The 15963-nt window shown below is 48.8% G+C and overlaps 1 protein-coding gene across 1 annotated transcript in view; it reads right to left on the reverse strand.

Annotated features, from left to right (window-relative positions):
* Window positions 1-15963, reverse strand: part of SLC2A9 (solute carrier family 2 member 9) — a 121973-nt gene that overhangs the window by 12079 nt on the left and 93931 nt on the right. Inside the window, exons 10-11 of the mRNA XM_036278121.1 lie at window positions 15540-15641; window positions 14853-14928 (exon numbers count right to left, since the gene is read on the reverse strand). Coding sequence (XP_036134014.1) covers window positions 14853-14928; window positions 15540-15641 — 178 coding nt within the window. The remainder of the gene's footprint in view (window positions 1-14852; window positions 14929-15539; window positions 15642-15963) is intronic.

A 15963-nucleotide genomic window follows, 5' to 3' on the forward strand; every position in this document is an offset into this window, starting at 1 on the left:
ACTGAGCCAGGCAGGCATTGGCTGCCATACTCCTGGGGGAGGACCCTGAAGCCCAGAGGGGTGACTGCACCTACCCAAGGCTACCCAGCTCCGGAGGAGCGGAGCCAGAACTCGGGCTGGGGCCTCTGGCCTCCAGGTCTCAGCTCTCCCAGCCAGTCCTAGCTTGGAGGGGACAGAGCCCCTGGCCTCCGACCTCCCTGCCTGGCGTGTGGCAGCCCCCTGACACCCCGGCTGTGGAGTGCTGTGGGAACATCACTGTCGTTGGGGGCACAGTTCTTTGTTCTGAGAGCCTGTTGTATGTGCAGAATTGGATGTTCACCGCCCCTTGCCTCCGGTGCCAGGGGTACCCTCAGTCACAGTGGCAACCCAACGACCTGAACTGCTTGCACACACTTCTAGATGCCCTCAAGCTGGGCTTGGAATTGCTGAGGTCTGCACCCTCCCCTCCCCCACAGCCCCCTCACTGAGACTCAGGATGCGCCCAGGGCTCCGTCTGACTGCTGGGGTCCTATTTGCACCCCCCATGCTCAACTAGAGTTCCCACTCTGCCAACGAGACCTACATGTTGGCATCCACAGACAAGACAGGGCAGGTGGTGGGAAGGGAGCCCAGAGGGACCTTTACCAATCTCAGTCTGGAAGCCACAGGGCTGGAGTCCCTCATTCCCGGGACTCTCAGTGATACTGACTGTGCCAGGGCAGCGCCCACAGTGGAGGCCGAGAGTAAGTGTCCTGCCCTCATGGGACTCCCTCGTCTGATGGGGAAGGGGAGACGACTTGCTTGTGGAAAAGGAAGTGAGTGAACAAATAAATAATTGCAACATATGATAGGCAGCGTCCAGGACGGGCATCTGTGTCAGCAGGGGTCAGGGAGGTGACCAGGACGGGCATCTGTGTCAGCAGGGGTCAGGGAGGTGCCCAGGACGGGCGTCTGTGTCAGTAGGGGTCAGGGAGGTGCCCAGGATGGGCATCTGTGTCAACAGGGGTCAGGGAGGGTGCCCAGGACGGGCATCTGTGTCAGCAGGGGTCAGGGAGGGTGCCCAGGACGAGCATCTGTGTCAGCAGGGGTCAGGGAGGGCACTTGGGAGGTGCTGGCTTTGAGGGGCTTCGAGGAGCAGATGCAGCTGTGACATTGTGGGGAAGATCTGGTCAGGTGGGGGGTGGAGGGCAGACCCGGAGGGGGAAAGGATCGGGTCAAGGTCCGGAGCAGAGGCAGCCTGCCGCTGAGGAGGGCAGAGCAGGCTGGGATGGTGCTTGCTATGGAAGAAAACCAGAGGGCTTTTAAGCAGTGGTTGCTGTGATCGGTTTGCATCCTGCGGAGACCCAGGCTGCTCGGGGAAGGACTGGAGGGTGTGGGAGAGGTTTCGGGGCTGCTGGGCTTCAGGGAGGAGGCTATGGTTGTCTAGGGGCTCAAAGGGTGAACGTGGGGATGGAAGGAAGGAAGGAAGGAATTCAGAGACCCTGCATCACGGAGGCAAATGCCATCTCAGCACACAGAGCCTTTCAAAGAATATGGCTCCCGGATGAAGATGTAACACAGAGCAATGAGGCAGCCCAGAGCCTCTCCTGGCACCCCTCTGCCAGCGATTTCGGGGCGGGAGGAGGGACTTGTCCAGACCTTGCTCTGATACTAGCTGTGATATGTGGGGCCAATGACTCTCAGAGACTCAGTTTCCTTATCTGTGAAATGGGTGCACTGACCCAACAGGGTGATGTAAAAGTGGCTACTCATTACTGTTGTATTATTACTATTACAACCATTATTCTTTTTCTTATTCAAAGATTCATCTCAGTGCAGCTCCATGAGGACATTTGGGGCACAGCGCCCCCAGTCTGTGATCCATACACAGACAACATGATCATTTGAAATAGAAGTCAGGTTAGGACAGCCCTCTGGTTAGTCCCCTCCGATGGTTTCCCACTGCACCGGTGATCCAACAGCTAACTAACAATGGCTGCAGGGTTGGCTTCCTTCCCACCCTCTGACCTGAACTCCCTTCTGCCCTGCTCGTCCCAGAACTGCTGACGTGCCAGCCCCTCGCCACAGGTGCCCATGGAGCTCCGGAAATGCAGCCAGTCTGGGCGGAGGTGTGCTCTGGTATACCCTCCACACCAGTTCCAAAGGCTCGCTATAAAACAAGGACCCTGGGGATTCTAAAATGGCAGCAGAGTGAATGGAAGCTACACAGACCATCTCCTAGGACCAAACTGGAATTACAACTAAAATACAGACAAATCGTTGGGAAAAAGCAACAGAAAAGAAGCTTCTGAGGACCATATAACCAGGTACACTAAATCGATCCTGGTAGGATTACGGAGGTGCAAGAGGGGGGCTGGGAGCCCATGGACAGCAGAGGCCTTAGCTGTGAGTAGCGGGGTTAAAATCCCAAGCCCACTCCACAGAGCCGGAACAGAGCACTAAAATAGCCATAGCCACTCACCTTGGGCTCTGGCAGAAGGAGGGAAGACTGGACTGGAACTGTGTGGGGACACTCAGGATTTGGAGGGTGCGCAGAGATTTTTTTTTTTATCCTCACCCAAGAGCATTTTTGCATTTTTCTTCAGATAGAGCAGGAGGGAGAAGGGGAGGGAGGGAGGGAGGGAGAGAGAGAGAGAGAGAGAGAGAGAGAGAGAGAGAGAGAGAGAGAGAGAGAGAGAGAAATATTGATGTGAGAGAGACACATCGACTGGCTGCCACCCACATGACTCCAAGTGGGGCTGGGGACAAATTGCAACCGAGGTACATGCCCTTAGTGGGAACTGAACCCAGGACTCTCTGGTCCACAGGCTGATGCTCTAACCGCTGAGCAAAACTGCCCAGGGTGGTGCTCAGAGCTTTTGCTGAGTTGCAGCCATGCAGCATGGTAGCCATCTTACTCTTCCCAGGGCTCTGGGGAGAAGCGGTGGCCCCTCCCTTGGTGAGTCAGCCCCACCCAGGTGGGCCATTGAAATGCAAATTGAGTCTAATTAACAACCAACATCTGCCCCACCTTCAGGAAATCCTCTTAAGCTGAACACCTGAGGGAGTTTTTCATTCAACTGAGAACCCAAGGCTCTTTAAGTAACCTCAAGTAACTGCAATTAATAGCCTCCAGGCAAAAAGCTAGAGGATAACTGAACCATTCCTGGGCTTGCAAATCTACCCAGGAAAGTAAGACTTGACAGTGGTGTTTAACGTGGGTCCTCCCATACTCATCCAAACCCAGTAGAGGGAGCCACAAACAGCAGAACACTAACACCCACAGGGAAAATTTGGCAGGCTCCAAAACCCACTGAGATAGCCAAAATGGTGAAACAAAGAAACAAATTCCAAATGAAAGAACAAGAGATCTCTACCAAAGATGAGATAAATGAAATGCAGTTAAGCAAATTATCAGAGTTAGAATTCAGAGCCATGATCTTGAGGAAGCTCAACAGCATAAGTAAGGACGTCAGCACCATGAGTAAAGACATAGCAGCATTGAAAATCAACCAATTGGAAATGAAAAACCACCAAGAAGAAATCAAGAATGACATTTCAGAAATAAAGAACACATTGGAAGGTCTACACAGCAGAGTAGAGGAAGCTGAGGACTGGATCAGTGAATTAGAAGACAGGATAGAAAAAATCAACCAATCAGAAAACCAAAAGGAAAAAAACAGGAAGACAGCTTAAGAGAACTGTGGGACAACTGGTAACGTAATAATATTCACATCATAGGAGCCCCCGAAGAAGAAGAAAATGAGCAAGGGTTAGAGAATATATTTGAAGAAATCCTGACAGAAAACTTTCCTAATGTGGTGAAGGAAGAAGGCATTCAAGTTCAAGAAGCACAGAGAGCCTCAAGTAAGAGGAACCCAAACAGGCCCACACTACGATATATAGTAATTAAAATGCCAAAAATTAAAGACAAAGAGAGAATCCTAAAGGCAGCAAGAAATAAGCAACAGGTTACCTACAAAGGAACCCACATAAGGCTCTTAGCTGACTTCCCAACAGAAACACTACAGGCCAGAAGGGAATGGCATGAAGTAATCAAGGTCATGAAAAACAAGGATCTGAATCCAAGACTACTCTATCCAGCAAGGCTATCATTCAAAATAGAAGGTCAAATAAAGAGCTTCCCAAACAAAAAAAGGCTAAGGAAATACATTAGCACCAAAGCAGCACTGCAAGAAATGTTAAAAGGACTACTGTAATTAGTAGAAGAAATAGGAAGGAAAATATAACCACACTAAACAAAAATGGCAATAAATAAGTACATATCAATAATCACCTTAAATGTAAATGGATTGAATGCTCTGATAAAAAGACAGAGTAGCTGATTGGATAAGAAAGCATGACTCATGTATATGTTGTTTACAAGGGACCCATCTCACAACAAAAGACTCATATAGGTTGAAAGTGAAGGGATGGAAAAAAATCTTCCAAGCAAATTGAAAGGGAAAAAAAGCTAGGGTAGCAATACTCATATTTGATAAAATAGATTTCAAAATGAAGGTCATAACTAGAGACAAAGAAAGTCACTACATAATATTGAAAGGGTCTATCCAACAGGAAGCTATAATCTTGGTAAATATATATGCACTCAATATAGGAGCTCCAACATATATCAAAAATCTTCTGGAGGACTTCAAAGGAGAAATCGACAGCAATACAATCATAGTAGGGGACTTCAATACCCTGCTGACATCACTGGATAGATCCTCTAGACAAAAAATTAGCAAGGAAACAGAGACTCTAAATGAAGCACTAGACTAAATGGATTTAATAGATATCTACAGAGAATTACACCCCAAAACTACAGAATTTACATTCTTCTCAAGTGCACATGGGACATTCTCAAAGATAGACCACATGTTAGGACACAAACTAAATCTCTACAAGTTCAAGAACATTGAAATAATTTCAAGCATCTTCTCTGATCATAGTGGCATGAAACTAGAAATTAATTGCAATAAAAACATGCAAAGACATTAGAACACATGGAGGCTAAATAGCATGTTATTAAACAATGAATGGGTTACTGAGGAGATCAAGGAAGAAATTAAAAACTTCCTGGAAACCAATGAAAATGAACACACAGCAACACAAAATCTATGGGATGCAGCAAAAACAATTCTGAGAGGGAAGTTCATAGCACTACAGGCCTATCTCAAGAAACAAGAAAAATTTCTAATAGACTATCCAACCTCACTACTTAAAGAAATAGAAAGCAAACAAAAAGAAGCCCCAGAGCAAGTAGAAGGAAGGAATAGTAACGATCAGAGCAGAAATAAATGACATAGAAACCAGAAAAAACAATTCAAAGGATCAATGAAACAAAGAGCTGGTTTTTCAAAAAGATAAAAAAGATTGATGGACCCTTAGCTAGACTAACCAAGAAACAAAGAGAGAACCCAAATACACAAAATCAGAAATGAAAGAGGAGAAGTAACAACTGACACCTCAGAAATACAAAGGATCATTAACAAATACTATGAACAATTATACGGCAACAAATTTGACAATCTAAGGGAAATTGACACATTTCTAGAAACACATAGCCTCCCAAAACTGGACTGGGAAGAGATAGAAAACTTGAACACACCAATAATAACTAAGGACATTGAAGATGTAATCAAGACTTTCCCAGCAAACAAAAGCCCAGGCCCCGACGGCTTCACGGTGGAGTTTTATTAAACATTCAAAGAACTAACACCCATTCTCCTCAAACCATTTCAAAAAATTCAAGAAGAAGGAAGACTTCCAAACTTGTTTTATGAGGCCAGCATAATTCTAATTCCAAAACCAGAAAAAGACACTACAAAGAAAGAAAACTACAGGCCAATATCCCTGATGAACATAGACGCCAAAATCCTTAACAAAATAGTAGTAAATCGGATCCAGCAATACATCAAAAAAATTATTCACCATGACCCAGTGGGATTCATCCCAGGGATGCATACCAGGGATGCAAGGCTGGTAAAATAGTCGCAAATCAATAAATGTGATACACCACATAAACAAAATGAAAAATAAACATCACATGATCATATCAATAGACACTGAAAAAGCATTCAACAAAATCCAGCACCCATTCCTAATAAAAATGCTCAGTGATGTGGGAACAGAGGGATCATATCTCAACATATTAAAGGCCATATTTGAAAGACCTACAGTCAACATCATACTCAATGGGCAAAAACTAAAAGCATTTCCCTTAAGAGCAGGAACAAGATAAGGATGCCCACTTTCGCCCCTCTTATTTAACATAGTACTGGAAGTCTTAGCCACAGCAATCAGACATGAAGAAAAAATAAAAGTGATCCAAATTGGAAAGAAGGAAGTGAAACTGTCATTATTTGCAGATGACATGATATTATACATAGAAAACCCTAAAGATTCCATCAAAAATCTACTAGACTTAATAAATGAATTTGGCAAAGTAGCAGGATACAAAATTAACATCAAGAAATCAATGGCATTCTTATACACCAATGATAAACTCACAGAAAGAGAAGGTAAAAAAAAAAACAATTCCATTTACCATCACGGAAAAAAAAAATTAAGATACCTAGGAGTAAACTTAACCAAAGAAGTAAAGGACCTATTTGCAGAAAACTACAGGATGTTGAAAAAAGAAATAGAGGAAGATATAAAAATGTGGAAGCACATACCTTGTTCATGAATTGGAAGAATTAGCATCAATAAAATGTCCATATTACCCAAAGCAATCTGTAGATTCAATGCAATACCATTAAAATACCAATGAGATATTTCACAGAACTAGAAAAAAATTCAAAAGTTCATACGGAACCAAAAAAGACCCCAAATAGCCACAACAATCTTGAAAAAGAAGGACAAAGTAGGTAGGATCACAATACCAGATTTCAAGTTATACTACAAAGCGACTGTAATCAAAACAGCCTGGTACTGGCACAAGAACAGGCATATAGACCAGTGGAACAGAACAGAGAACCTGGCAATTGACCCAAGACATTATGCTCAATTAATATTTGACAAAGGTGGCAAGAGCATACAGTGGAGTAAAGACAGTCTCTTTAATAAATGGTGTTGAGAAAATTGGACAGCTACATGCAAAAAAATGAAACTAGACCATCAACATACACTATACACAAGAATAAACACAAAATGGATAAAAGACTTAAATGCGACTCATGAATCCATAAAAATCCTAGAAGAAAATGTAGGAACAAAATTTCAGACATCATACGCAGCAGAATTTTCACTGATACATCACCTAAAGCAAGAGAAACAAAGAAAAAAATGAACACATGGAACTACACCAAACTATTAATTTCCAAAATATATAGAGTGCTCATACAACTCAACAAAAGGAAGACAAAGAACCCAATTAAAAAATGGTCAGAGGAACTAAATAGATACCTCTCCAAATAGGACATACAAATGGCTAAAAGACATATGAAGAAAAGCTCAACATCACTAATCATCAGAGATGCAAATTAAAACAATGAGGCATCACTTCACACCTGTCAGAATGGCCGCCATCAACAAATCATCACACAACAAGTGCTGGTGAGGGTGTGGAGAAAGGGGACTCTAGTACACTGCTGGTGGGAATGCAGGCTGGTGCAGCCACTATGAAAAACTCTATGGTTTTACCTCAAAAAATTAAAAATTGAACTTCCATTTGACCCAGTGATCCCACTTCTAGGAATATACCCTAAGAAGCCTGAAACACCAATCAGAAAGAATATATGTACCCCCATGTTCATAGCAGCACTATTTACAATAGCTAAGATCTGGAAACAGCCCAAGTGTCCATCAGTAGATGAATGGATAAAAAAGCAGTAGTACATGTACACAATAGAGTACTATGCAGCAGTAAGAAAGAAAGATCTCTTATCCTTTGAGATGACATGGAGGGACCTGGAGAGTATTATCCTAAGTCAAACAAGCCAAGCAGAGAAAGAAAAATATCACATGATCTCACTTATTTGTGGAATATAATGAACATAACAGTCTGAGGAACAGGGTAGAGCCAGAGACGTGAAAGTAGGGTACAGACTGACAACCCTCAGAAGAGGGGGTGGGGAGGTGAGGGAAGAGATAAACCACAGAACTTATATGCATGTACGCATAACCGATGGACATGGACAACAAAGCTGGGGATGGGGTTGGGGTGATGGGGAGGAGGGTGTCAGTGGGGAAAAAAGGAGAAACATCTATAACAAAAATAAATTTAAAAAATTAAAAATTAAAAAACAAAACAAAACAAGGACCTGTAAAGTACCTATGCACACACCTTATATACTGACCACGTGCGAAATGATCACGTTTTAGAGATCTAGGACTGAACACAGTGTATTGTTGGAAGGAATTCTGCCTGTTTGTTTTTCACTCTTTATTTTATTTTTTTGTTTTTTTTAAATAGTATTCTCTCTCTCTCTTTTTTTTTAATCCTCACCCAAGGATATTTTTCCATTTTTTTGTTCAGATAGAGTGGGAGAGAGAGGAAGGGAGAGAGAAACATCGACGTGAAAAGGACACATCGACTGGTTGCCACCCACACAACCAGGAAAGTGGTTTGGGCTGAACTGGCTGCTTAGCTACCTTCCAGAAAATGTGTTAAAATACCATTCCTGTTGCCTTCCCAGTGGCCTGGATGGGACACAGGGACATAGGGTAGGTTTGACCGTAGGAGAAGGTTCTGAAGTGTAGCTATCCAGCTGGAGTCGGAACTCCTGATCTGGTCCAGCCCCTCATTTCACTGATGGGGACACTGAGACCCAGACAGGGACAAGGGCGAGCCGCAGATTTCGACATAGTTGCTGTGAGACTCCAAGAGCATCCATAGACCATCTCCCTTGAGCCCTACCTTCCTGGGGGTTACTAGGGGTAGTGGGGTGTGGAGACTCCTTGTCCTGACCGAAAATTAGGACTCAGAGAGATGAATAATGAAGGTCACATGGTCGGCTCGAGATCCATTCACCCAAAGCCAAAGGTATCAAGTGTATTCACAGGAAAATTCATAAAGGGGAGACACCCAATCGATGGGTGTGCAGGGATCCCTGGCTACTGCAACCTTTGCTCTCCAAACTCTCGTTTTCTAAACACGGAATCAAATACATTAAGACAAATGGGTTGACATGTCCCTTGCTATCCAAATCCTGTTACTTGTTATAGGAAACTCTGGGACCGGATGGATTTGGAGAGGGAGGAGGATGTTCCTGTTGTGGACAGAATATACTTTGTGCCACTCAGCTGTGCTCTCCTAATCCCCAGGAACCTCTGCCGTGACAACAGGGAACTCAGAAATAAAAGAGGAACATTTTTCAAAATTGGCTTCTGCAGATAAAATGAAGAGAGTAGCACATACACCTACAAAGGCCGTGACCGCATTCTTTTCTGAACACGATTCCGTGCGTCCATGGTGGACAGTTCAAACACATTCGGCACAGTGTTTTCCTCTGTGATCTGGCTCTCAGCTGTGTGACCGCTCCGGGCATTGACTGTTGTCGAATTAACTTTCTGTAAATGGCTTTGCTTCCTCCACGGGAAGTTAGTGTCCTTTGTTGAGACTGTCGAAGTGTTTAGGGTCTTTGCCATTTCCCAGTAGCCTGCCTTCCCATTGTCATCTGTCTCGTTATCAAACACTCCTGAGATGACCCCCGCTGGCGTGTGCCACGTGTTTCCACTGGCAAGCCTGACCCCTAATGTGGGATTGGGGTGTGGTGGAGGATGGACATGTAACCTTGAGGTTTGCATTCCTCTGGCCTGGCCAGCCTAGGACGAAAGTATGCCTAAGAATAGGTAAGGTGTGCGTGATGGGTGGGGACACCGCCCTGAAAGTGTGACCGGGTTTATGGCCCAAGCGTGACTGTGTTTGTTATGTGTCTCTGCTGAAAACGACGGGCAGCTGGAACAGGAAGCATGCTGGGCTGGGCTGAAAGGACTTCACTACCAAAACCACCACGTGACCCGGGGAACTGCTAAGGGAATAAATTGGGCTACATCCAGGGATGGGGAGCATTTGCTCCCTTGCGATGCTCCCCCTCACTCCAAACTGTGTCTGCTTGTAATTAATTCATTGTGTTGCGCCGTCCCCCGGCAGCTTGAGAGTTGGCACCATAATGGTTACTTAAGACAGCTCCCCTGAGGGCAGAGACCATGCGGGGTGTGTGTGTGTTCACCATGGTATCTCCAGGCCTCGAAGGGTGCCTGACCTGTATCATTGTCCGTGAATAACTGTATGATACCTTCCCCCAGTAATCACTTGTGAAAGGGGTGAATAAATGATGAGTGATATATATTCCTCTCTAAAATGAGTCCGTAATTGTTGCTCCTTTGCTAATTCCGGTTACAGCTTCTGGGGGGATTATAAAATGGCCACAGTTCTTTGAGGCCCCTCCCATGAGAGGTAAAGTCTCTTTCCCCATCCCCCACCCCCTCATTCTGGGCGGGACTTGTGATTTGTTAGGGCCAAGAGAACAAAGCAAAGTGACTGAGTGTCCAGCCTAGGCCTCAGGGGCTTCCGCACACCCCTTCTCTTGTAACTTTGCTACTGTCACGTAAACAATTCTGGGGTGGCCTGCTACATGGTGAGAGATATGTGGCCACATCACCCCTCTCAATGACAGCCCAGTGGTTGAGGCCACCTTGGCCGAGCTGGCACCCAGCCGAATGCAGACATGAGTTGAGATCAGCAGAGCCTCGGCCAACAGAGCAGTAACACCGTGTTGACGAAGAGACTTGGGAGCAATAATACATGGTCGTTGTTCAGTCCACTAGGTTTTGGGGTTATTTGTTAGGCAGTGAGAGCTCCCTAATAGAAAAGCCTTAATTATCGCCTTGAAGTCACGCTTTCTAAGCCTCTCCCATCTTTTATGTTTTATCTCCAAATTAGTCCCTGCCCTGTAGAGTTTTTAAACGTCACATTCCAGCCTAAAATTCTGTAATGGCTTCCGACCTCCATGAGGACAAAGTCCAGTTATTTCAGCCTCCAAGGTCACGGTTGGTGATCGGCCACTGCTTTCCTTGTATCTTTGATACCGTTGTCATTCGCTAGGTACACAGGGGAAGGCCAGGCATTATAAGCATGTCATTTTGGTAGCTTCACCAGGAAGCTGCAATTTCACACTCCCCAGGGGACCATTAGCCACTCCCTGCAGATCACTGGGGGAAAGGACTGGACAAAGGGGGGAATGGCCGCATGCACAGTAAAACTAGAATGAGGCAGGGAAGGTACGTGTCTGTCATTCTAGTCCAGGGAACCATGAATTGGCCAGAGGGGGTGGGGCCACTACAAACCCACGAAAATTTGGGAATACATAATTGTCTAAACAAAGACCCTCTCTCTCTCGGCTCTTACATTCACGTGTGTGGCTCATAACCAGGAGGACCCCACACCCAGTAGACTAATGGACTGCAACAGGGGGCACAGACGAAGCTAGTCTGGTGCTGGGTTGGACTTGTCCCAACACGGAGTGAAAACTGAACACTGGCTTTGATCTCAGCCCCACTGAAGGCAAAACGGGACTTCTTCCCTGGGGGGACAAAGGGAATCGGGACCTTGGGGTTTGAGACCACAGAAACAAAGCTTTCTACAATACCTCATCCTCCTGTGGGGCTTCTGGAAGTTCTTATTCCAGGGGTACCCCAAGGACTGCACTTCTACCAATACCATCTCGACCTTCCCCACAACCCCTTTTCTCCCGTACCCTTTCCTCCGGTTGTGCTGTGTCTTTAGATGCGCCCCACGACTTCTGTCCTCTACCCAGATGTCCTTTTTCTTTAAACTGGCCACCTCCAGGGCCACTGCTAGACTAATGACACTTCTGTGAGTTAACAAATGTGCCCTTTCCTCAAATAAAAACATTGTATAAGTTAGTAGGCATGCCTTATTATTTGTAATGAGCCCCCTTCCACCACACCTGAGTGCATGCTACCAAGGTGACTCACAGGGGACCCTGAGACAGTTTCCAGAGAAAGGCTGACCTTGCTTACAGGTTTGGGACTCTCATCCCAGCCTCCTCCCCGCCCCCTATCTCCAGGGAGGGGCAAGGGGCTGGAGGTTGAGTTTAATCACCAACGGCCAAGGATGGACTTAATTATGCCTATGTGATGAGCCCTCTACAACCCCCCCTAAGCCACAGGGTTGGGGGAGTTAGACGTTGCGGTGCGGAGAAGGTGGCACGCCTGGAGGGTGCATGGAAGCTCTGTGCCACCCCCAAACTTGTCCTATGTGTCTCTTCCATGTGGCTGTTCCAGACTTAAGAGTCCTTATGTACAAAATGCTTCCAGTAGACTTTACCTGGTCTGTTTCGATCAGGATGTATAGCTCCAGGCACAGCCCACTGGAAAATGTCTCTGTCAGCTATGTAATTATCAAAGTATAAAATGAATAAAATAGTTTCTTCCCTGCCTGGTGCTTTAGAGACCTCCCGTGTTCAACCAGGACCAGAGTGCACCCTACCGCACGGCAAGAGGCTGGGGAGCTGTGCGGGGGCATCGCCGTGTCTTGCACTGACAGGTGTCCTGTGAATTATTAGTAAAGTTTGATTCTGAGTAAAAGCTCTGAGATGAGAGAGAGAGAGACAGAGAGTGTGTTGGCAAAGCTCAGAGCAGGGCAGGCATGTGAATTCTTATTCTTTGCACTGGGTGAAAAAGAACATGGGGTTTTAAAGATCTGGGTTCAAATCCCGGCTCCAACACTTACTAGCTGTTTCATGTTCCGGGACCTTGTGACCTCTCTGGGCTTCCGTTCCCTCGTTTGTGAACGGGACTGGTCAGCTGGTGCAGAACAGGGGCGATGTGTTCATATGAAAGTCAGTGATTGGGAAGGTTGATGCCCGAATGCCACCATGAGCATGGCAAGGATGGGGGAACGAGTAGGAGGGGGAGGGAAGACGTAAGCCACCGCCTCTGGGTTTAACCAAATCACTTTTGGGGTGCCCTCCCTTGTCTCCCTCTTAGAAGCCCTGTAGCCGTAACAGTGCCTGTCAAGCCCCTTCTGAGTTCTCTGGTTGTGATTAAACCATCCAAACGTCCTTGCCGAAAACCTCCTGGGTCTCGGGCCCGTGCTGGGCACTTCAGGGCAAACTGGTGTTTCAGCACAGAGCCTGCTCAGAGCACAGAAGGCCAGCCGCCCTCTGTCTGTGATCCACCTTCCCCTGTACAGAGCTGGTGCTGGTCAGGGGCTGTCCACCGCGGCCTCCATTTCTCAGCCCGTCCAGCCGGACGCTGGGCTCACCACTGCAATACGAGTGGACAAGGCGGTGTTTCCCTGGCCAAGGCTCTTAAGCACCATCCTCCATGTTTGTTTCCCCTCCCGCCTGTTGGATGCTGTGGACAACGAGGCCCCGGGGGCTGGCGGAGCCACAATGCGGAAGGAGCCTGGGTCCAAGCCTCTCACCTATGGGGAGCACCAGCCATGGATGATACAGGGGTGAGCAATAGTTATATACACTATTTGGTCCTTTACAGGAGAGTTTGCCATCCCTGTACTAAACAAATTAAACGGAATACAGTAGACGAGGCAGTGAAAGGTGCTATGAAGGAAGTAAATTAGGAGGCGGTGAATAAATGGGTGTGTGTATGTTTGCTTGTGTGTGTGTGTGTGTGTATGTATGCATGTGTGTGCACTGATTTGAGATAAGTCGTCAGGAGAGGCCTCCCTGGGCAGGTGACTTTTCAGGTGAGATTTCCACACCAGCCGGGAAGCCCGTGAGAGCAGACACTGCCTGGCTCTTGCTCCCCAGGGTTCCCAGGCCGGCACAAGGCCACCGAGCCACCCTGCAGGGGCACCGAGGTGAACGCTGTGTGGAGTGGGTGACGGAAGGCCCTGTGGGACTAAACGTGTCTCCTTCTTGAACTGCATGTGACAGGTGCTCCTTGTTCGGCCTCCCGCCTCCTTCTTCCTCCAGCCATCTGACCATCATCATCACAGCACAGTGTGCGTGTGCGTGTGCGTGTGCGTATGTGTGTGCGCCCAGTGCCTTCCCCTATCATCCCATGGCCCACCCTGCCATCTCATCGTAACACCCTGATGTCCCAGATGGGGACCAAGGCTTCTCATCCCACAGCACGAGAGGCCGGGGGACCTGGTGGAAAACCAGCAGTGTGAAGGGGACAGAGGCCTGCTGGAAACTCAGGGCTGTCTTCTTCAGCACACAGACCCAGGCGGAGAGGAGGCCCAGCAGCGCCCCCTGGAGATCTGTGCAGGTGCACACCCACCCGGAACCTGCCGGGTCCGCCGGGGCCACGGCACAGAGCCAGGGCAGGGCAGGGCTCTCGGTCTCGGCACCCTGGCCACTTCACAGATGGGGAAACTGAGGCCCCAGGAGAGGACTCTCCCACTAGGGCAATGACAGAGCGGGGCTGGACCTGAGTCCTGGGTACACAGGCTCAGAACACAGACTCCACTCTTGCAGGTAGTGCAAGGGGGTGGTTCGGGTCTGGGGCCCAGGCACCCCCATCCTGCGGGCTCTGTGCATGTTCCCTCCCATCTCCCCCTTCTCTAAGTATAGCACATCATGAGTGATCGATACATCTTAGCCATTACCATCATTACGTCTTCCCCACTAAACCATAACTAGTCTGTGGGTGGGCACAGACGGCAACGTGAGCATCTTTGGTTCATCCTGAACTAGTGTGTCTGGCTCACGGCCCTCACAGCCGTCCGCTGTGGCTGTGTTGCTGTGTATTAGCACTGGCGTGTCCTGGGGGCACGTCGCCCGCCGTCTGTGGGAGGGAGACGCAGGCACTGAACGTAAGTGGCTGAGGAACTCTCCCCCGACGCCTCTCCCCGTCAGGCCCTCCCTTCCTGAGCCCCTGCCTTCCATCCGTACGATGAAAAGCCCACCGTGGTGGTGCCGTGAGCCCCTGGGCCAGCCGGGCGGGCGCCTTACCTGGGCCGCTGCAGAAGGACGCGATGATGGCCAGGATGCAGACAATGCTCAGGTAGGGGATCCAGGGCGCCTGGTCCTGCGGAGAGCGCAGTGGGCAGGTGAGCAGGCAGGCACGCCGAGGACCTGGGTTCCCACCCCGCTCCTCCTCCACCCATCTGCGGGGCCCTGGACAGGCCACTTCACGTCTCTGAGCCCCTGTCTTAGCATCCAGAAGGTCTGGGTGATGATGACCCTAAGCGTCCAGCCTCCTACTCTATAGACACCAGGAGCAGAGAGGTTGAGTGACGTGCTGAAAGTTTCATGGGAGGAAGTGGGACAGCTGGGAGTCGCACCCGGGCACTCTGGCCCCAGAGTCCCTGGGGCACCACCAGCCAGTGGGTGACCAGTGTGCCAGTGCCCCACCGGGCAGAGCCAGGCCCCTGGGGGCTCCTCCAGTGTAGTCTCTCCTACTCCATAGACGGGTACACAGAGGCTTAGAGAGGGGGTGCATCTTGCCCACGTTCACACAGCTCCGCGGGTCTCTCTTCTCCTAGTCCAAGGACCCCTCACTAAACCCTCCTCCCCAGCAGCTTCAGCGCTGAGCGGCCCCTGGGGAAGCCACAGGGAAAGAGGTGTCTGCAGACAGCGCCGCCTTCCCGAGCCAAAGGCCCCTCCGCACACGCAGGTGGGACAGGCACGTGCTCTCACCTGCAGCGTCAGCGTCACCGTGAGGGTCCCGAAGAAGAGGGTCATCAGCCCAAAGCCGCCGATGAGGAGGGGCCTCCGCCCCAGGCGCTCGATGACCAAGCCCTAGGTCAGGGTGGAAGAGAGGCGGTTACTACGCTCCTTCAGGAGCAGGGAAGGGGAGCGTGGCTGGGAGCCGGCGCAGGCGTCATGGGTAAGGACAGCGTTGACCTGAGACAGGCCGGTGACTTCCACAGCCACACCTGGAGGGGCGAGGATCTTTGTGAGAAAGGAAGCGAGAAGAACGTCAAGTCCGTGAGCAGCTGCTGCGTACCCACACATTCACCTTTCCCCCGAATCTCCCTCGTCCAAACGCCGGCTCCTCTGCCCGGGGTCTGGGAGGCCGGCCAAGGACGTGGCTGCCCTTTCCCGCCTTGGAGCCCGGCTG

The sequence above is a fragment of the Molossus molossus genome, unplaced genomic scaffold (assembly GCF_014108415.1).
Source record: "Molossus molossus isolate mMolMol1 unplaced genomic scaffold, mMolMol1.p scaffold_m16_p_1, whole genome shotgun sequence".
NCBI classification, from domain to species: Eukaryota; Metazoa; Chordata; class Mammalia; order Chiroptera; family Molossidae; genus Molossus; species Molossus molossus.